Here is a 23,513-nt window from a genome sequence, read left to right on the forward strand (position 1 = left end):
CCCCCCCCCCCCCCCAGCGCACCTTGACAAACCACTCGCTCTCATCTATCAACATTTTTCATAGCTACGCTGAGAGCTAGCAAAGAGTAGAGGTGTAGAAAGAGGCTCTCCCCGTCCTCGCTCGTGAGCAGCTGCTTAACTTTGCGTCCTCCCAAGAACGCTTCTAACTCGGTTCCCCGAATCATTCAGGCGACCGCGGTCAACGGTTGCGTGACAGGGGGCACCCGGTGTGGATACGAGACGGGTGAATGCCAAGTAGGTTGTCCAGATGGCTACATTACGAGTGGAGCGAGATCTGGAAGGGAGAGCGGGAAGTGTGCGGCAGCTGGCAACGCCATCTCGCTAAGCAACTTCGAAACACCGAGCTAGTACCTACTCATTACGCAAATTGTTCGTCGAGATGCGGCGGCCACCCGTCGTCAAAACACTCGAAAGGAGTCCAGTGTTCCGAGTCAAACTTGTGGTGGTTGTCCAGCTCGGCGATACGTTGAAATGTATTGCCTTAGAAACGTTGATTAGTGCATTACTCTCTTTGTATTAAATGTTATTAATTGTTGGACGACTACCTCAGTCTGGCTGTAAAGTTTTATTTTTAAAATATTTAGTTTTGGAGCTACGAAGAAGAAAACAAACTGTTAGAGAGGAGTTCCCAGCCACATTTTCATACCGATGCATTATATCGATAAGTGGTCCTAAGATCTGCCTCGTAAAATATAAAACAACCTAGGCGCAATGAAGGAAGCTCTCTCCAGAGATTTGAGTATTACGTAAATGTAATTGCATGTAATATCTCCACCTGGAGGACTCTTTCATTTAATTTCTATTTCATTTGATGATGACTGCAGAACCGTACGTATTGAAAGTTAGACGTTTTCTGGATTTTAGAAAAAAAAAGGGGGAGGGGGAGGGGGGTTAATAGGGTTTCATTTCATCTTGTTTAGCAGATCCCTTTCAAAAGTGAATCAAGCAACATTGACGCTCGCCAGTGCTTGGACACAAAGCGGCTTGACTGGATACGAGTCCTCGCCGGACGCTGACGTCAGCATTCGTATACAGTGAACGCCCAAAGTGCGTGATCAAGCAATGGCGGACAGGCGTTGGCGCGAACTTCTAAAAACAGTCCATTGTTTAATAGTCCGGATACAAAAATTAATAAAGACCGACGATACCGCACAAAGTCGAGTTATTCAAAAGGTGTTTAACGATCATAGCAAGTTTGTTTTTCTTCTGTGCTTGCCCAGTTATTATTATTTTTTTCTTTTTTTTTTTTTGGGGGGGGGGGTGCGGGGGGGGGGGGGGGTTTGGTTATAATTAAACTGTTTAGGAAGGAAAAGTTTTAAAAATAGGGGCGCGAAAGACGAAAGGGTAGGGTGTGGTGGGAAAGAGAGAATGGTAGCTTTGCCCAAAAAAAGTTGGGGGATCTATCAAAATCGGCCCCACATGGCGTTGCTAGACTCAGAATTACCAGGCAGAAGACGATTGCGCCTATTTTGGCGGAATATCCTTACAGTGTGGCAACGTCCCTTAATTACTCGGGGTGACAAAAAGTTGCTTTCGTCGAGTCGTCGGACAACGTTCCCCACGTTTCTTTCTAGCTGGCTTAGGCGGCACAGCTGTATATGCATCTTAGGATCCTCCCTCTAAAGTTAGTTTCGCGATTGATCTTGGGCAAATAATCGCTGAAAGAAGGCTTGACATGGCGTGGTACCCGGTTATTGGGACGTGTTTTTTTGTATTATTACTCTTTTGCACGGTGACGAACACAACACACATTCTGGGAGCGGGCAAAATAACGAGAGAGTAGAAGAGCAGAGAACCAAACCGATTACGGGTTGCCAGGCGGACGCCGAACGGTTTTAGGGGAAACCTGACCCGCTTCGCCTTTAGGACCCCGCGAAGACCGACCGCGGGCTCGGGGAAAGAGAGAGAGAAGGAGAACTAGGATGGGGAGAGCGAGAGCACAGAGCTTTCGGGAATCGACCTCAGCGTCAGATATCAGCCGATGCTGGGCTTCCCAGGACCTGACATCCGAGCCCGAACCCGCAGCACGTGACACCGCACGCGGTTCGGGTCTCGAGGTCTCCAAACCTCGGTTCTTTGCTGACACTCTTTTCCGCTCTCTCCCTCGTTCTCCCTCCCTCTTCCTTTCGGTTTCCCTTCTTTCTCTCTTCCGTTATCCCGCTCGCACAGATGCGTGGGATGACTCGCTGAGTCATTCCCCTCTTGGAGTCCCCCAGTCCCTTCCCCCCGCTCCCTTCGGAGACCCCGCTGCGTTGATGGCGACGGACCGTGGCAGGGAGATGCAATATGGCGTCTTTCTGGATGGGTAAACCTCTGGCTATGCCTGAAGAGTAAACGCTTTCCGTTTTGTTGCGTTTTCTGCACGTGTCGAAGTATTCTCTACATAACAAGGAAACGAGTGACCAGCAATAGGTATAGAAGCTAGTGCTTCTTTTTTCTAGCACAATCTAAGGTGATCAACGCACCCTCGAGTGAGCTCTACTTTTTTTTTTTTACTTTAGGAATAGTTTTTAGCAATATACAGGGTATATCAGCTAACTTGTGCCAATGCTTAGATAAACCAGTGCATGCTATACACATGTTGAACCCATGCAGTGTTGTTCACTTGCCTATTGACCTAGCCGAGATAATTTGAGATAATTTTTTTGTGATATCACAAATGAACAATAAACAAATATTAATTATCTAACTTTTTAATCTTAGCTGTTGCTCAAACCCTTCAACACAAAAGTTCTGAAGCGTGTTCGGAAACATTCCAGCGTGTCGTTTATGCAAAGATTGCCTTTTGGCGGCTAAACATTTCAGCTTTAAAAAAATACAAAAATCTCGCAAAAGATTAAAAAAACAAAAAAAGAAGGTACCACGAGTTTACTTTTTAGCGAAGTGCGGTGTTAATGGCTTTGTTTACGTTTTTTTCTGTTTTCCTTTTTTAGCTTGAGCGTTTTTTTTTTTTTTTTTTTTTTTTTTTATGGCTCGAGAATATTAGACACAAAACAGCGACCTTGCTGGAAACGATACGATAGGATGTTTCTCAAACGCTGTGCAACTTTTGAATTAAACTATTTGCGGCCAAATTAATATTTAATAGGTCAACTAATTAACTTTTGTTAATTAGCCATTGTGGTACATCGCAAAAAAATAATTTGATTCACTCGATAGGACTATGAACATTACTGCGTTGGTTCGATTCGCGTAGCGATCAGCAGCTGTTTTTAAAAGTAAAACAGAAATTAATGTAGGTAGGTACTTTGCTACGAGGGTGGAAGCGCCAGAGAACGGGACGATTAGCTGGAAGACTGTTTACAAGTCCGCTAAATTAGTAGATATCGTACAAACATCAACGCAAAACACTATATATCTCTTTATAAATGTTACTTAAGAGGATGCCTAGAGCGTTTTGTCCAGTTCATAATTGGGCCTTGCAATTTTCTACACCCAATCGCGGGATTGCATCTTGAATGACTTTTTACCCTTCTTTTGTGAATGCACGCGCAACATGCACGTTAGGATTGTTTAGGCATTCCTGCAATGACATATGGTTACCCGCGCAAGTGGGTAGCTTAAGTGCCCAGGTTCTTCTTGCTTTGGCTAAATATTGTAGGGATCACAAATTTTCAATTCAAACTCCCATGGTTTCAAAGAGGTTAATCTTGACAAGATAACTTACCCCGGGTGTTTACTGGCGTGCCGTAATTTGGGGTACTCTCGCTGGTTGAGCAACAACGTTGCTTAATCTTTAGAGAACATAGTATAGAGGAATGTTACGAATCAAAGCGCTCAACTGAGACCATAAATCAATTGAGCAAGTGTGTTGTTGAAAATGTAAGGGCAGTCACTACTTGCAATCGTAAGTTTTATATCGTCTTGCGGTTCATCGCCAAATTGCAGTTATATCTGCTGGAAATATCTTTATGCAATCCTGATTTTCAAGCACCAGTTATCGAAGTAAGTCGGTATCCCCTTGGAACCTCCGAGACTTTTATTACACGCAGCAGAAAAGCAAAAATATTGAAGGTGCATTCATGAATTACGCGAGGCAGAGTCGCTATGATTTTGTCCCCGCCGCAAGATTACTAAATCGAAATTGACTCGCGCTTAGGTTGATATATGTCGCACTTTTGTTTCAATGGTATACCTTGCGTCAATGAAGCTATAATTAAAGAGAGCTTAAAACACTGCAGGACCTTACGCTAATGTTATTGCTTGGCTATCATGAGACGGCGGAACCAATAAGAGTGCCGAAGAGTGGATCCCGAAGCAAAAAGCGTGGACTTAATAGCGTTTCTTAAACAAACACTGAAAGGAAAAAAACAATATTTTTAAGGGCATAGATGGGACACGTATATGAAAAGAAATTTTTACCACGAAAAAGAAATTTGTTCCTAGCAATATCTACGCCGTTAGACTTAATTTAGGTGGAGAAGGTACAGGTTGGTTCTGAATTTGAATCTCCGTGCCGTAATAGCATTTAAATCAACTCTTTTTTTTTTTTTACGCCTGAGAAGCAAATAATCAAGATAGATTCATTATTGTTTTCAGACGTATTTTGAGATTGCTCCTCCCGTTTTGGTTTGAAACGTTAACGAACATGGCTGCCGGAGTCTGCAAAGTGCTAAACGAGCGAAGCTCAATCAGCTCGTCATTTTTTATGAGCGCCAGTGGTTTTGAGTTTAAGGAGTTTTTTTAGAGGAAGATCCCTTCAACCGACGTAGTTTAAAAGAAACCACTGCCGTAAGTACGGAAGCGCTGTGCGAGAAACAGGCCTATTAGCTGCGCCCGGCTCAACATGGGCTGTCACCAAAAATCCAGCAGACGGCCAACTGTTTCCCGAAATGAAAATGGCACCATGAGAGGCACGTTTCCTAACAAACGTTTCCGTTGCAGGTAAAATTTGGTGGCCAAAAATGTACGTCCCTTTGGACCACACTAGCGGAGTAATCGCTCAATTGAACTTGAGTCTGTGGCGCAGGGACAAATACCATACTACCTGTCTTGTTTATGTTCATTTCTGAGTTAAAACGTTAAGGAATGTGACGAATCAGGGTGGCTGATTTCGAACGCAGCGACCAAAACGTTCCGGATCTATTTCACGGGCTCTACGAGGAGTGTTTTGAACGCGGAAGAACTTGAAACTCGAACCAAAGGAACAAGGAAAACAAATATTATAATCGCTGGCAGCATGAGAACGACAGAGGGTGTCTTTCGAACGGTTCCAACACACGCTCTGTGTCTTACGTCGTGCTTTATCTAGTGCGCGCGCTCTCCAGCTGCACGAGACGGCGAAGCGCTATCGAAGGCAGGGAGCTCGTGTTGGATGCGGGACAACTGAAACTACTCCTTGGTGTTTTCACTTTGCCAGTGACTGTTGGCATAGCCTTCTATATATTGACTAAGCCTGGCAAATCGTCACAAGAAGCGGCCGCCGAAATGGAAAAGGTGCAGCGGCAGACAACGGATCAGGGGAGAGCCACGTGACTGGCACCCCGCTGCGGCGAGACGCCGAAACGCACTTCTCCCGAGCGAACAAGTGTGTTTCGGGTCCTCGACACTGCAAAAGCTGTGCGCTGACGTCCAGGCTTCCCGAGAAATGGCTTTTTGATGCTCTGTGCTACCAGATCCTTGCGCTCCAAATCGGCGACCGGGCACTCTATGGCTCCGTCATCGAACTGCCAGGCTTTACAAGTATAGAGGAGGCTATGGTTTCAATTTGTCTGTGACTGTTGGCGATTTCGATCGCATGTTTTTGAGCCTACTTTTACGTTTCGTGTTTAGACCGCCAGGCGCTGCGAAGATCTGAATCGCTCGCGAAGGCTGGCGAGCAAGACTGCCGCCACAGCTTTCCGTTCTAGACGCCAGGCGCCGTCGATTTCGCTAGTGTCGCCATTGACATCATTGGGCTACCATCACCCTGTGAATATCTCCTTCGTATACGAAAACTCTCCTAGAGCCTCCGTGGCACCGAACACCGGAGCGGACTGACTGAAACCGGCGGGCCAACCCGGCTTCGACACGAGACCGCGTCGCGTATACGCTCCCCCGACATGCCCGCCGGCCACGGAAACGCGGGGTCGCAGCCGCGGCCGGCCGGCCGGCCAAGCCGTGGGGGCCGTTCCTTTGTTCGGCGGTCGGCGTCTGTAGGGGGACCCCTAATCGCGTCCCCTCAGCCCCAGCGCCGCCGCAGGCGTGCGACCGACCGTCGGAGGGGGGAAGGGCGCCCGCGGCGACGCCGCGCTCAGGCCGCGTGCCGAACCCCGCCGTGTGCCTGGGTTATCGCTGGTACGGGCTTTGTGTTCCGCCCTGAACGCCGCGTAACTCGGGCGTTTTTGTGTGCAGCGAGCGCTTCTGCAAGCGTTGTCGCGCACACGATAACTGCCTCACGAATTGGATCGGATGAGACGGGGAGAAAAAGTATAGCGCGGTGGTCCTGAATGATGCTGCGGAAAGAACGACAATTACGATATGATACGATACGATACGCTACGCTACGCTACGGTACGGTACGGTACGATACGATACGATACGATCTTTATTCTCACCGCAGATGCAGGTGGTAAAAGGAATACTGGTGAAAAAATGCAGAAATACAACTTGACGAATCGGGTGAGTGTTCTAAGCCAGAACGGCTCTTACTGAAAACAGCGAAGAAAACAAAACGTGCTATAGCGCACTGATAGTCAGGAATAATCTGTTTATGGTAATAACAATGAAGTGCATGTTGCATGCATAGAACCAGGAATACAAGCGTAGGGAATTTGAACTGCTCGAAATATATCGCGGAAAAGAAGAAGGAAATGGTCCATTAGATATTTATTTTTTTAGTCAATGGGAATGAATGCGCTAGTTCGAGGAGAATTTGAGACTTCCTCTCGAGACATTCTTTTTCTCTTACATTCCAATATATAAAGAACTAGTCTTATTTCACTCCACTGTGCGTTGCCTTAAGATGTTGGGTGAGAAAAGCGAATACGGGAAACTTTTCCTAATAATTAAAAAGAAATGAGAGTAATTTATTCGAGCAGTATTGACGAGTAATCACGAAGCGATCAGTTTCCGGGTATTCCGTAATGACCTCGAGTTGTGCGTCAGGAAACCAAGCGGGTTCAAGTTGAACATTGACGAGATTTCTGCGAGAAACGAAAAGACACGAACGATATCGACAAAAGCGTTCGATGATGGTTTGAAACGAACATTCCTTCAAAACTCGAAAGTATACCAGCTTTGATTTAGATGACTCGAATACCTGCTTCATCATTTAGAGATTGTAAATCTGAAACAATCTTTTTGTATGGTTAGTTTAGTTCGAAATTGGACTGTTTCGTGGACGGTTGTAATGCGAGGCCTATATTAAGATTATTTTAGCAAGTTTTACGGGCCTGATGCAAATCTGGGAACCCGAATTAAAGCATGCTTTAAACTTCTGGTACAGCCCAAACGAGATCTGATAAAGCTCCACAATGAATAATATTGGTCCTAAGATCCGATCGTCACTCTCTCGCTTAGGTGAAAATGTTATTATATGATTAGTTAATGAAGCACGTACGTCGTGGTCTCTCCCGTGGAAGCGGTTTCAAAAGGGCAACGGATCAAGCTATCAGTGTTTGACGTGTGGTACATCAACAACGTGGATTGCATTGTTTCTAATTGCTGGATAAGCATGTTATCACGTGAGCATGAAATTCAAGCAGATGTTATGTTTATAACGGGATATTGATATGAGGAGCTTGGGGTACCTCGTTGAAACACTCTTTGAGGCCCAAGCCGAGATCGCCGTCCGAAACGATTTCCTAACACTTCCTAATCCCCCGGCGCTAGGATATGATTAGTAATTAATATCGCGAAAGTCGACATTTAACTGTGGTCTTTCTAAGTCGCTTGCGCTTTAATGGAAATCTACCGCTGGTCGTCACGATCAAAGCGGTCGCTGACAACTTTCCATGTGGTCGTGCTACCGTATGTCCCTTCAGGAGACACAGTTTAGCCAAACCGGTTCGATTGCTTTAAACGATTATTGCTACGAACCCGCGAATAATTGCTTTTCGCCGTAGAGATCAGAAGTAATCTTTCATTTCGCAACAGGAGGAGCGCTTATGAAACCCATTAAATCTGAGCTATATACCTCTATTTGTTTCCTTCATACACGTCGAAGCCTTTCCAATACTCACCGGATCACTTCTTAATCTGGCGCGCCTGCCGAATCGTTACGCAACACTACGTCAGACATTGTAATTAAGAAGAAACAAATTGTTCTCCAACCGGTTTCACACTCCGGGGAGGATCTCGATGCGACGTCGACGCGGATGGCGAGCTGTCATAATACACGGTCCGTGATCTATAGCAACGGTGCCCGAAAGCGTCTTGCTTCATGAGGCTTCTTCTATCAGGCACGTATACGTTACCCCAAAAGGTAACTAAATACATTTACTCCTTAGTCGCTCAAAAAGTAAGTAAATTCGTTATTTGTTACTGATTCTCAAGAGGAACGCGTTAAGTTCCCTCAAAAGTAGCGACTCACTTTTCTTGTTATTTTGACGACCAAATAGATACACCACTGCATTTGTTTCATGGTTTATTGTTTTTTTGTTTTTCTTTTTTCAGTAGTCGTGGCATCTAAGCAGTAGCTACCGTTCGAAGTTTTCATCAGTTATGTTTCCGTGCTTCATTGAAAAGACCTTTCCGGCGACGCTGAAGAGTCATTCTGCCGACGCGCTCGAAGGAACGCCAGTGTTGTACTTAAGGAAGAGCTGGCGAATATGGGATTCCCCCCCCCCCCCTCTCTCTCTCTCTCTTAATTTCTTTGCTTCTAAAGTTCGAAGTTGGCAATGGGTTTTGTGACTTTCCGCGTTGGCAACCTCAGGGTTTACACTCGGTCTGTACACGATTCCAGAAAGTTCAACCAACGTACCTTATTGTATTCTCCGAGGTGAAGGACATTCCCATTTCTAGAGCTCGACTGACGTGTTCAGCGATAAACGTTGTTATACTGTCATACTGTTTAGTTGCTTTTCGGGTTTCTCGTCTGCATTTGTCGCAAAAGATGGATACGCAGGTTCGAATTAAAACTAGGCTGTTTAAATTTTTTTGTATACGTTACTCCTTAAACGTAAGGAAATACCGTTACTCGCTACTTGGCCTTAGAAGTAGCCAAGTACGCTACCCGCTCATACTTGTTAAAGTAACTGAACAGTTACTCGTTACCAAAAAATGTAACTAGGTAGAAGTAACTTTTTTACGTACATGTCTGGCTTCTACGCACGACCCACAAAAAGCGCTGCCGATATCGAATTGTGTCAGGCGCTCATTGTGAGAGGCGGTCGTGGCGTAAATCAAAATCGAGAAAGAAGTGGGGAAGAGAACTTTTCTTAATATAAAGGTGAAATAAAAAAAATAAAAAATAAATGAAATTAGTAAGATTATTATGAGATAGAGCGACTTCTAACTTCTATAAGGCAACGTGAAATGGTTTCCGGAACGAAGAACCTTCAAAATGGCACTCTTTACCCGACTGTTTAGGTATGCATATTCCGTGTTCGGTATTTTAAACTTGTTACTAATTTGCCAGCACGCTCGTCAAACTAGATTGAGTATCCTGAAAGAGCATGGCAGAAAAAAAAAGAAAGAAAACAAGATATAAGCCTCTGCAATGCCACGATACCACGAGGGGACAGAAGTTGGGACTTCAAGGAACCTATCTTCATTAAGGCTCGCAACGGGCCAAAACAGGGACTGTCGAGAACATAAATAAATGCCAATGAAAGTATCGAGGAAAGAGACGGAGCACAAGGAGGCAACGGAAAGACAAACAAGAATCACATGACATCAGGAGCGGCGACACAGAAGAGCCCAGGAGGAGCAGGCGAAGTAGCGGCGTTGTCTCAGCGGCCGTACCACGGTCAGTCCAGCGACCGGCGTGATCGTGGCGGCGTGAAAAGAGCGCGCTGGAAGCAGAGGGCAGCTTGTAAATATCCATCGGTGCGGGCGGGCGGGAGGGAGACCCCCGGGAGAGATGTTGTGTTCATGCTTGAGAGGAACAGCGGCCAGGGAGGCCGCTGTCGCCCCCAACGGTGGAGGCAGAGAGGGAGGCTGCTGACATCGATCGACCAGGCCTCGGACACCTGCTGGACACCGGGGCAGGGCACCCCTCCCCGCCAGGCAGCGCTGGCCACGCCGGCAACGCCGACCACGCGAATGCTGCTTGCTGATGCTGTTGCCTCCGCGGCCGCTGCGGGCTTGGCCGCGTGCGCTGGGCTGTCGACGACGAGGTGGTGGAGGTCTCTGGCGACCGCAACACGAGGGAGGAAAGGAAGGCGATGCGGAGGGCTTCTCTTCTGGACGTCTCCCTGTCTGGGATTCGCCTTTCAATGCAAAATCGTAATTTGAGTCAAACTAGCTCTGATGTAGTCTCTAAAAGTGGTGTGTGCCAAAGGTCGGAAAGTGGCAACCGGCCGCCAAAACCCTGAGCCTCGAGCTCTAGCAATCACACAATGTAATAATAAAAATTAAGAGCAAGTAAAAAAATAAATAAATAAAGGCAGAAATGAGAGCTCCAAGTAGCTTCAAGAAGATTTCGCCAGCTGTGAAAACCTCGAAAGCACCTAGAAAAAGAAGGGGAAAAAAGGTACAAAAGGAGGACGTGGCGACGTAAAATCTAGCTTTCAAGGGACGGCGTAGAGTGTTTTGAAGGCTGATACTTGATTTAGCGTCCATTCTGTTCCTCAGGAAATGCAATTTCACATGTGACGGTTTGATCGATATATAGAAATACCCCTTCAAATGTTTTCATGTGTTCCTGGAAGGGATTGTGGTTTCAGCGAAGAGTGAATATGTGAGTTTCGGTAACCCAGCTTGCAACAGATACAGAGAAAACACTGAGTGGAGGACACGGATAGTGGCATAAACAAAGTACAACAGGTGCTGTCAGCCATGACAGTGAATCACTGCGAGGGCAGCGGTAGGCAGTGAATATACTTCGATTTGTTTTACGATAGTCTGGAGCGTGGCAGAGACTGCGAGAGGGAGGACATAGCTGCGGCCGGCGTTTACACCGAGCCGTTGATTGCGCGGTGAAAGAGGGCTCCAAAGCTACAAGAATAAGTCCTTAGCCTGTACTGCGTATTTTATCACACACGGAGACAACGTTTTTTGTGATTTTTGAAGGGAGCAGCGCGCGTACATGGCTTTGACTGGAATGCTATGTAAGAAAACGTGCTAGCCCGCCAGAGCATCATTTACATTTCCAAGGAAAAATTTCCACGAGTATATCAGTGGAGATTGCCCGATTTATCTCCGCAAGTGTTCCACTAGAGCAGTGATTCTCAACCATCGACGTTTCGCGGTCCCCTTGTGGATCGGCGGAGATGATGGAGGACACCATTCGTGGTGAAGGGAGGAGAATGGTATAAGTTAAAATATAATAATTATTTAATAAACGGATATACCTAAGGGCTTGCGTGAAGTAGACTTCCCTTATTGACATACACACGAGAAAACTCGCCCGAAAACTGAAACATTTCTTCTCGATGTGAAAAAAAAAAAAAAAGAAAAAAACTTCTGTTGCCAGGATTTACTGATGAGGCAGGGCTTCGCGGACCCCTAGATTGCCTTCGCAGACCCCAAATGGTCCGCGGACTCCGCTTTGAGAACCACTGCCCTAGAATATAGGTATCAAAAAAAAAAATCCGTCTTGTAACAAACAACACCCACTTGTTGTTTAGCCAAGACGTGTTATGGGGCTCTAAAACTATAGATGGCGGTTCTAAATCGGGTATGGGTACCGGACCTATACGTTGTAAACGCCTACCTTCTACACATGATATTTTACATAGCATGTAGGCAAGTTTCACCTGATCCATTTGCCCTAATCAAAACGTAATCGAACAAAGGAATTTAAACCCGACACTACGCTCGCTACGTGTACCTAACGGATGCCCCTCACGTTGTTTTTGTATGTATGGTTATGCAGGGCCACATTCTATTTATCTCGGAACAATTTTTTAAATCTTTTCTAATCGCGTAATCTTTTATCTCTTCTTATTGTTTGTAGCCAGAAAGCTCGTATGTTAGTAAATTGAAAGCTCCACATTTTACCTACGTTATAACATGCACGTCATCCCTTCTTCCGAGCCGCACGCTGTAGAAAAGATTTCCCATTCCTAATTATAATGCAGTTGGTGGCGCGCTTTCATGACAAGAACTTCTCTATGGCCTCTACCCACCTTTTATTTTAAATGTGACTCTCTTACGACGGACGCCCAAGATATTCTAGTCTAGTGAGAGCGCCCATCAGTACGTAAAGGGGCGCGTCTGCTCGAGCACGTTCGTAAGATCAACCGACAGTCGTACGAGTCGTATCGGGACTTCGCGTGCGTCGACCCGGAATCGCACTCGCAGAGAAGCCCTTCTCTCGCTGGTAGCCGCAACGGCATTAACGGCCGACGACCAGACACGAGATTCCGCAAGGCAGAAGATCCTCCTCACCGCGGGGGAGGAGGAAACAGGAAACGGTGGACAGGTTAGAAGGGGGAAAGGAGAAAGCGGGAGGAAAGTGGAAAGCGCGAACTGGTCGTCGGTCGTTGACATTCGATAGCAGATTCGGCATCTTCCTCCTCAGTGGGCGCACCGTGTGGCAGAACGAAGTGCGAAGCCGACAGATCCCTGTTCCGCGTCCAGCTCCGGCGGCTTGCCGGCGCTCTCCATGTTTTACGCAAAGCCTCTCGGAGCTCAGAAGGCGTCCGAGTCGCTGCCGAGTGCGGCCGGGGCCACGGCCCGGGTTGCTGCCCCGCGGGGGCGGAGTCCCGGCGTCGAATCAACACGAACCGGGGGGGCTTGCGGCGATCAATAGGGCGCCGATGCTCCACCGCACCTCCTGCGTTATGGATACAACTCCTCTGTCGCCCGAAGCCGCCGCCGCCACCCCGCGATAATTTCGGATACGGTGGGCCGCCGCCGGTCGATACGCATGCGGCACCAGGGCCACTGCTGTACCTTCCGTCTCCCCGATGCACCGCATGCTCTCTCCTTTGGCCTCTACCGGTATGGCGCCTCGCCTCGGAGTATCCCCGGACCCGGTGTTTGGTCCCTTTTCGTTCTCGATGCCACAAAAACCGCGGACACGCCGACATCGTACGAGGGATAGCCTGCAGACACTGTCTGAGGTCTTTCTCGTATGACAGTCACATTGGCCATACAAAAAACAAAGAAAAAAACTTTCAGCCTTTCTACTCTGGTGAAGAAGGAAGACCAGCGAAGCTGTACAATGGTGGGAATGAAGTAATGGCCGACCGCAAGTCGGCAAGCCAGAGTGAAAAGGCTGGAAAGGTTGCCGCCATCTATGAGCGACGGCGGTAGCTGTTGAGAGTTTCATTTCATCATTTGTTTGCAGACGGACACGATACTGGGGAAACTAGCCCTTCGCAGCTCCGCTGTAAAAGTAATCTAAAAGCAATTGCGTTTTATGTATGTGTAGACAGCGTGAAATTAGGCAGCCCTAACGGGCGTCCGAAGCGTCTCCGATGTAGACGGGGAATTTGGCCAGTGCAGTAGTATATACCGCTGCCTGCTCGGGGTCTGTAGCCCGCATCGCGCGGTAGCAATTACGCGAACACACGTCGGTGTGCAGCTCACCCAGGCCGAAACGCGTAACAGTAATAACTAAACTCGGGATCTCCGGGCTTACGCATCGGGAACTTTTCGCTCTACGTGCTCCAAGCTGCGTTGCATTTACCTCGAACTTCATTTGAAAATTGTGGAAGAATCGCCTTTTGCGCCATCGACAAATGCAACAACAGTCCGCGACAGAGCCAGACGATTTTGCCGCGGCTTCCTGACACCATATCTAAAACCGAGGAAGTCGCGTATTCGAATCTAACTATGCCACTTGCGCCCGCGGTCTGCACCGTGCGATAAAATGGCGGCGCTCAGGAATTGAACGCCCATATGCCGAGCGTATAGCGGACTTAGTGGCTCGTGACGTCACGTCTTTGTCTTCCCTTCCCCTTCTGCCTCGAAACTCGCGAGGGGTGCTATCGAGACTCCGTAAAATGCTTTCCCTGCTTGAGCCCTTACTCTATGAAAGCCATTTTTAAAAGGGAAAAGTCCACTCCCGCGTGTTACAGCTCCGCGGAGACACGTTAAATATGACCGACATTCAAAGCGTTTTGTTTGGTTGTTTTTGTTGTTTGTTTGTTTTTTTAAACCGGGTGGTGCACATATTACTGAAGTTAAAATATACGCATGAAACTTATCTTGATAAATTAAAGTGCCGGCGTAACATTTTTTTTACTGTCACTACATTTTAACTATTATTATTTCTTAATTGATATCCATAATCTATGAAACACGGATTCCTTGTTTTATTGTTTTTTCTCCCCGCAGTGGCAGAAAACAATTCCAGAAAAACAAGAAGCGTCCTCAACTCGTAGCTAAACTAAGCGGCTGCGTGGTCTGGAGCCAATAATAAGCCGCCAATGCGTATTGTGGCGACGCGCGGAAGTTCGCGAAGACACGCGCTGAGTTCCACACGTTGCCAAGGTTCAGCGATTCCCGTCGTTGCCGAGGTTGGGCATGAGCCACTGCCCGAACACGTGTCGACACATCGTTTGTCACGAGGCCAAATCGTATGATCAGGCAGTGCTCGGGTCCACTGTATGAGCGGCATTTAAATATCGTCTCCGCGGGGGACGCAAAGTGTTGATGACGAAACTCTGGGGATCGCTTTCCTCCTTGAAATTACGCGGCGACGAAGAAGCGTCTTGTTCAGTGGCGTTGCGTGCCAGTTTGCTTGGACAGCTCTGGCGCCAATACGTGATGTAAAAAAAAAAAAAAATTCCAAGTCAGCATTGTTGCAGACCCCTTTTACTTATGAACGTGTTGGTAAAAACCAGTTCCTTGCGAGTTAAAAAAAAAACAAAATGTGCTTGTGTCGTTCCTTGCTTTACGTGTTTATTTTTTTTTTTATCTATTTGGTCATTTTAGCTATTTGGTTACTTAACGCCCCCGTAACTCCTTGCCAAAGAACTCCGATGTGAGGGTACACCGGCTGTACAAAAACATCAACGTGGACGTCGGTTCTAATGATGATGGAATATTGCTAGCTACGTAAATCTGCAATTGATGACGCGTCCCTAAATCCCTTTAAAATCTGTCCCATTTCCCTAACTTTTTCGTGACTTAAAACTTGTATTTTACTGAATTCATAACACTCTAGAGAGTTAACAGACTCTACAACTTTACGGCATTTTTTTTTTCATGTTATGCTTGAGATCGTGTCTTTTCCAAATAGAAACACCACTAACGAGTAATGTTCGCCAGGCAGCTATTCTTACGTTAAACAATGCAATATGAGACTCTTTTGCAAACAGGGTGTTGTTGTGACTGAAGCCACTGCCACAGTGACTCCATTTACGAGGGAGTTGAACGGCCAAACAAACGAAATCAGGCGTTAGGTGCTTAGATAGAGTGATGATAATCGGCTATATTACGGCGACACTGATTGACGATGTAGATACGGAATGTAGCCAGTGCAGCACAACTTTCATCGTGGCCTTTAACGCACATCAGGCAAAAATAATAGAGACCACACACTGGTGTAGTGCGATAGATATCGAAACAAGTAAGAGTGGGGATTGAATCCAGAATCCTTAAATTCTAACGTGCAAGTTTCTGCTCCACGTACTCCTAGCGTCCGTTCACTAAACCTTTCGGTCATCAATCCCCCCGTGAGAAATGACTATGATTATGTGTACACTACTAAAATAAGCACTGCCCTCTTAATTTCCATGTCTTATCTATATTTTAACAAACTTGGTCTACAAAAAGCATAACTAAAAACTAGGGACCAATGTATCCCTCTCCACAAAATATTGTTACGCGTGAGTCACAGAATGAGCCATACATACACGATGTCTCGGTCCAAATCCCGAACTTGAGATCATAACAAGGCTGTGTTGGCGTACGAGAAAAGGGGATGTAGCCATTTTCTTTTATCGTAAACACTTTTATTATCTATAGCAGAAATAGCAACATCAGATTAACTAAGGAGTTATTCTTTTCTCCCTGTTCTATGTTCTTTTCTGCCGCCCTCGGCTTCCTCGCGGTGCTCGCATCAACTCGGTGGAGTCGCGTCGGCGTGCCCGCCGTAAGGGCACGGCATATAGACAGACAACGCGACGTATTCTAAGCCGCGGGGAGGGAGGGAGGCCGTCCTAACTCCGGTGTTTGCCTTCCCCTCACTCGACTCCGGGCCGACGACGCACACCTGCGAGTCGACTTCATTCATCCGGTAATCAAGTTAGTGCGTCGACAACCTAATGAGCGACGCTCTCTACCTGCACCGGGGCAAGGGAGGCGGAGGTTCGCAAAAAGACCGAGGCGATGGAGGCTCACTGTTGCCAACACCTTCCCGCCTGCGGGCGTAGAAACAACGCCGCACTTTTTATGCGCTCCATCCGGAGGTGAACCGAAGAGCTAGAAGAAAGATGGCGCGTCATACTGTCCCACCTTGCACCTGGGAGAGTCAATCGCCGCAATCAACGGAGGTGGCTCGGGCAATGACGAAACTCAAAATATGTTGAGGCCTAAAAAAATAATAAAAAATAATGTGTGCACGTTGACACTGAACACGACGTTTTAGCATGCTCGGTGCCACAGCGCTGACAGTCTTTTTGACGTCTAAACACGTTATCAGCCTCGTGATTGGCCGAGTTCCCTTCAAAGATTGCGGCGATTGGCTCTCCTACGAGCTTTGCGGGAAAGTAAGCACTTCACGTTTCTTAAGTTGTAGTAACTGATAGCTACAGTCTCGAGCCTCTTATCACTTAGAAGCCAACGAAATGACGGCGGCATCGGTCGATAAGGGAATCGAAAGAGCCAATGATTGGGAAGAAGTGTAAAGATCATGACCCACGCCTCTTGTTTCTGAAGTCGTCGATACATTCGAAAAAAAGCCCGTGCGTCTACATTCCCGCAGAACACTCGTAGAACCAATCACCGAAACTTACGGAGGCAGTTTAGAGAATGACGATGCCGAAACATATGTTTAGATCAAAAAATCGCAGTCTGAGGTGTGACATTAAGCAGTGCAAGCGTGACGTTCTGCATTGCTTACTGTCACAACTCAAACTGCGTTTTTTGGTCTAAACATACGTTTTGGCATCGTCATTCACTGAACTGCCTTCGTAAGTTGCGTTGATTGGTTCTCCGAGTGTTGTGCGGGAAAGTAGACGCACTGGCTTTTTTTCAGAGTGTAGCCGCGGATACACGTATGCGAATCGAGATATGACGATTGCTATTGGACAGAAGGGGGAAGAAGCAGAGGGACTGGGCGCGTGCGATTGGCTCCCTCCCCATTGGACCCGCTACTGTCGCATCCATGGAAACTCAGCCAGTGGCTGACAACTTAAGAAAGGCAGGACGCGGCTTATTATGTTGACGCTTCCCGATGGGTCCTTCCGCGTCCTTATCGACTGATACTGCCATCTGATTGGCTGCTGAGCGATCGTACGACGCTGAGAACTCGCCACGAGTTCTGCGTTCCAAAAGCCGGGGATCACACTGCTCCTACATCGTACAAAATACAGTCTGCAAACACTAGTCACAGCAATATCCGTGGCTCGAATGCCGCGTGCCAGGTTTTCTCCTCGAACTCATTGCCAAGCGGCATTCGAAGCAAGGATCTGGCGGTGACTTCCGTTCGAATCTGTTTGCAGACTGTCATTTGTACGACGTACAACGTGGAGGTAGGAAGCTTCCGGAGGTGACATGATGCCACCAGAGGTGAACCCAAAAGCGTGGAGAGACACGCCCTGAACAAGGACCAAAACCACCTCTGTTTTGGTCACCCTCGGGTGCTACCCGAGGGTGACCCCTCAGCTTTTTAGGCTCTCGGTCACTCGATGAATCAGTCAAAGCTCGGCTAATATGTCGTACCAACGAGATCTTCGAATGTGCTGCACGCTAGTGCGGCACATTCGAAGATCACTACCACTTATACGCTGAAGGTGGACGAAGTGCAGAGCGCCGTATGCGCTCTGCACTTGGTCCACCTTCAACGTATAAGTGGCGGGGCTATCGGGTGCCATCATCTCCTGGAGAAGATACCCGGCTTTCCATTTCCCTCCACCTCTGCCAACTCCCTGCCTTCTATCCCCCGCCACCATTAGGACCGCTCTCGGAGACGGGATCTGGATCGACTGAAACCTAAAATACCCACATGGCGATGCGTGAGCGATTGGTCGTGATGGGCGGCGCGCTGTTGCTTCTTCGATGGAAATCGTCTTTGTCCGCGCCTTGGGGGCCCTTTCCCGGCCGAGCGTGGGCCGTGTGGCGAGCCCGTGCGGTGGGCTAGGTGGTTATGAATGATGGATGGGTGGACGGACGGCCGCCGGCTCTCGCGGCGTTTATTGCGTCGTTCCGTTTCGCCTCTTGTCACGTGATGCAAGATGGAGGAGAGCTCGTTGTTGTTGCGCACGCATGCTTGTACCTTAGGGGGATGCCGCTTCCGCTTCTGGCTCGCTGATTTCTGCGGACAGCAGATGTGGAGGAAGGATATTTATGTAGCTTTCGACGCGCGTCAGTCGTGACTCGAGGATGGCGTTATCTTGCTACGTTTGCGCAGCTGTCCCTGGGTGGCCAGGAGCGTCCCATTGTTTTCACAAGGTGTTTGTTTTTAAAATGAAGAAAAACACTTTTGTGTAATGCGATACGTAGGCCTGTTGGTTTTAGTGGAGTTAACGCGGTAATTGATGACGTAGTGTAGGGGCATGCCGCAGTGAGGCGTTTGTATACGGAAGACAGATGTTTCGTTTTCTTTTAAGTATCCTTCTATACAAACAGTTTGGAGCCACTTGCTGATGATGCTGTGTTCACGTTCAACACACTGCCATCATTTGGATTTTTTTAATAATTTTCAGTACGCAGTTGAGGATAGGTATTTGTTGATGCTATATCTTCGCACGGATGTATGCCGTTTCGGTTGTGAGCCTCATATAAACTTTACACCGTCAGAAAAAAAAAAAAAAAACGCTCTGTTCTAAGAATGTTTTCCTCAAGTTAATGTTTCCGTTAGACGACGTTGTTATAGGAGCATCTTATTGTTTTTAGCCAAGTCGGAAAGAACCTATTTCACAAATTCCTCACATGTTTTGTTTTGTAATATGCTAAGATATGGGAAAACAGCGCGCTATGGACGCAGGCCGAACAGACCCGCATCTTTCTCATTCTCGTGGTTTCCCTTCTTCTGTATTTACCACACAAAATGTTGTCTCTCAATACACCGCTGCGTCTTTGTCATCAATCAGTTTGATTTGGTTCCGTTAGCACCTGCTTCAATAGCGCATGTCGCATCAGTGAGAAAAAGAGGGGAAGGACAGCAACGTATACTCCTATTTTACCTCCTCTGGAATCATCTATAAGCGGTGATTTTATGTTTTTCGTTTATAAATCGCTGTAGCTTTTGTTTTTTATTACATTTACATTTATTTATTTATTTAGTGTACTGTAAGCCCGGTTGGGGGAATTACAAGTGTGGTTTGCACTCTAAAAAAAGTCTGTGCGTCTACTTCCACGCACAACACTCGGAGAACCAATCAGCGCAACTTTCGGAGGCAGCTCAGCGAATGACGATGCCGAAACATCTGTTTAGACCAAAAAACGCAGACTGAGTTGTGACATTTAGTAATGCAAGCGAGACGTTTTGCATTGCTTAATGTCAGAACTCAGACTACGTTTTTTTGGTCTAAACATATGCTTCGGCATCGTCATTCGCTGAGCTGCCCCTGTAAGTTGCGCTGATTGGTTCTCCGAGTGTTGTGCGTGAAAGTAGACGAGCAGACCTTTTTAGAGTGTGCATAAGTAAAACATTTCTTTATAAATGATTTGAAGCGCGGAAGAATAAAACAGATTGGGACGGACTAACACAGACAGGACATTTCTTTCATGTCCTGTTCTTTCATGGCATAAAATAACTGTCCTGTTTGTGTGTGTCCGTCCTATGTATTTTATTCTCTCGTGTTTGAAGACATCTGTGCCAACCTGCTCTGTGTTCATGTTCTTCATAAAGTTCGTTATTTTTCTTTACGACCTCCGTAACGACCTCCGTTGGGCCGACGTGCCGCATCAATGCTCTAATATGTTGCCAGTACTTCTGCGCACGCATGCATGCAGAAGTACTCGGAATATATATTTGCACTTCCGAAAAATTTTCGTCGTTGGAGGCGTGAATGGAACATTGAAAGGAACGCATCGTGTGCATAACTTACACGCCATTAGCACTACCAGCATATATAGCCGTAAAGTATGTACGTATCTTGAGACCGTAACTCTCCCGTCGTGTACCCTCCAAAGTGGGAGCGTAAGTATCGCCCAGTATTCGATTCCGTCGGTATCACGATAAGTATCAACATTGCTCGGACGACGAAGTGCACAGACGAGCACTTCCGATTCCCGTCCGATTTCTTCATACACGAGTTGCTCGTGACGTCACCGTGCACCATGCGAGCGATCATTCCTGACTGTTCTTGCGAACAAATACCTAAATTTAGCGCTGCAACATGTACGCTGCACGCTCAGCGGCAACGCCACCACAATGGCCGCTAGCTGGTGTGACGTCACTCCAAGTTACGTGTCTGCTCGGTTCGTGCTTCGGTGTATTTGATGCGACTTGACGCAATACGGGGCTTGTACCCAGCGACGTCTCACGGGTGCTCCTTGGCGGTTGTCCCTCCCTGTAGGCCAGCAGCAGCAGTTGAGGGCCTTCGCGAGCGCCTTCGGCCAGCGGCCCCCTTTCCTGGACCCCCTCCGGGAGTGGGACCACCTGCGGAGGAAGACAGCGGAGCAGTGGGCCCTGGACATCCCCAGGAGGATCCCTGGGACGGGACCCCACCACGGTCAGTGGGTTCTCCCCTCGCGTCAAAGAAACACAACCAAGTTTCTCTCATTACTCTCCAAGAAAAGGAGGAGTCGGGGGATTACCACCTCGAAGACATGGCCTTGCGCATGGAGTCATTGTTTGTGGATTCGAAACATTAAGGGGGAAATTAGTAACGTACCACCATAGTCTCCTCTATACTGACAAAGCCTGGCAGATCGCCACGAGATGGGGCGGCCGAAATTGAAAAGGTAGATCGGCAGACAACGGATGAGAGGAGAACCACGTGACGGGCACTCCGCTGCGGCAAGACGCCAAAACACACTTCTCCCGAGCGATGGCATGTCCGCTCGTGCTCCTCGCGTTTCTCGCGCTACCGCTTCTTTTCTCGTCGGGTTTGAAAACCATGTTTCGCGTCCTCGCCGCTGCAAAAGCTGTGCCCTGACGTCCAGGTTCCCCGAGAAATGCTTTGTGCTACCAGATCCTCGCGCTCTAAATCTGCGACCGGGCACTCTATCGTTCCGCCGTCGAACTGCTGGGCATTGTGAGTATAGAGGAGGCTATGGTTCCGCGAGAAGCCGGGATTTTTAAAATTTTTTTTCGCTACGGTTCTTGAGAAGAATGCGAGTATAGGAGGTACTGGTCAGGGCAACAGAACTTAGATAGAAAGACGTATAGTTATGAATTTTTACGTCACCTACCAAGGGCGCCGCTGCAGGGCATATATTGAGCACGACTCCAGCGCTCGTCTTGAACTCGCATGCGGTAAGTCAGTTCACGTCTCCCCGCCGGACGCTCACACATTAACCGTGTCTAATTTGACCCAGGCTGGCCTTTAGTAGATGACGGAAACAATTGATAACTATACGGCTCAATTGTTCGGGGTGAAAATGTGCTCAAAGTTCCTCGTGAGCATCGGACACTTAGCTAAGATAACTCCGCTTGTGTGAAAGTAAAGTCAAAATGCGCGTTTAACTTCAATAACCTGTCTACGGGGTCAATATTGCTTCCGATGGTCTTCGAGTCTAGTCCTTTATTCTTTAACGGAAGAAACTGCACACTCTTTGACCCAGTGACACAAGTTACTTCTTGGAGTGCGGGCAGAGTGTACAGGTGTTTTCTTCTATTATAATCCAGCGCAGCGACACTCTAGCCACGCTTTTTTTGTTTATCGTGACAGGAAATGACATTTGAGACAGCGCAATAATATTGTTATCGATCTTTTGCCGCGAAAAGTTTGGTGTAAGGCTTATAATTGGCCAATAGAATGATAGTATCTTTCAACACACCAACATCCTTCACAAACGCTCTGTGATGCCAAGAACACCCGCCAGCGTCACGCATATGGGAACCGCTGACCTTAGGGCGCCTTGAGGGTGCTCCCACATTCTAAGAGTAACCTTCGATAGAAGATTTGCGCCGTTTATATTAGAATTTTGGCCGACGTGATTAAATTTGTTCTAAGGCTTTTCCTTTGCTGTCCCTTCACGGAAGTCAGGATCTCCTTTTATGGAGCACATTTTGTAGTAGCATTTGAGTATATACATACATACATACATACATTTTATTGACTCAGTGGGACTATTAAAGAAGGATATGTTTCGAATCCATCATTCTGATTTTCGTATTAAACATGCCTCCAGGCTCGTACTAAACTGATATCGCGGCGGCAAGAATAATATACATACACTATCTATATTATCAACTCCTTAAGCAGATTTGATGCAGTCTTAAAAGGTTTCAGAAACGAAGTGACGTGGACGCGAGCTCTACCTCTCGCTTCAAAATACAACCAGAAGTGCAACGCTTATCGCCCTCGGGACATCAAGGGCTCCTGCACGGCCAAGGGTATACTGTAGCGCCACTAAGTAAGCTACGCGTCAGAGTAACAACAGTCAGCAACCCTGGTGCTTAAAATTATGGTTGCCAGCTATCTGAAACTTTATGTAATCACAGGAAACGCTTTCCGTCCTTCACAAATGTTTGAGCAGTTCGCGACAGAGCAAAGCATTATTACTTGAGCTTCTTAACACCGAATCCAATGCTGAGGAAGCCGCACATTTGAATCATGATGATCGGCAGTTGAGCCTGCTATGTACTAAGCACCAAGATGGCGGCACCCACAACAATATCGGGGAACAGGGTGCCGATACTCGAAGCCTAGCTCCTTTAGTGGCTCTAGGATGTTGCTGTTCCGAGCGTTCCTGCTTGGTGGCGTCAACGCGTGACAATCTCGCCTAGTTGTAATATCCGAGGACTGTAGGCCCACTGGCCCATTCATAGCTTACACGTAATGTCATTCGCGGCCATGCCGGTGTTTTAATGCAGGGTGTCTAGCGACCGGGGAAGCCGGGAAAACCGGGAATCGTCAGGGAAATTTTAATTACCGGGGAAAATCAGGGAATTGTCAGGGATATTGTCAAAAAGCGAGCCCAGTCAGGGAAAATAAGCCGGAAACGCCATCGGGTGCCCTGAGCAAAGACTTGAGGACTTGGGAGCCGAAAAATAGGCAATAAATTCTGCTTAGAGCGTAGCGCGAGCTTTGCTCACCCGATGCAAATGGAACAGCCGATAAGTCCAGTGCAAGCCTTCGATTGGATTGAGGGCGCGAAACTAGGTGGAAAAGCCGCAG

At 47.4% G+C, this 23,513-nt stretch overlaps 1 protein-coding gene across 2 annotated transcripts in view; it reads left to right on the plus strand.

Moving 5' to 3' along the window:
• LOC8041131 (runt-related transcription factor 1) overlaps nt 1-23,513 on the plus strand; it is a 144,366-nt gene that overhangs the window by 93,339 nt on the left and 27,514 nt on the right. For both annotated transcript variants that reach the window (XM_029992700.4, XM_029992699.4), the window contains exon 3: nt 20,745-20,900. In XM_029992700.4, coding sequence (XP_029848560.3) covers nt 20,745-20,900 — 156 coding nt within the window. The remainder of the gene's footprint in view (nt 1-20,744; nt 20,901-23,513) is intronic.

The sequence above is a fragment of the Ixodes scapularis genome, unplaced genomic scaffold (genome assembly GCF_016920785.2).
Source record: "Ixodes scapularis isolate PalLabHiFi unplaced genomic scaffold, ASM1692078v2 PGA_scaffold2__306_contigs__length_199485367, whole genome shotgun sequence".
NCBI classification, from domain to species: domain Eukaryota; kingdom Metazoa; phylum Arthropoda; class Arachnida; order Ixodida; family Ixodidae; genus Ixodes; species Ixodes scapularis.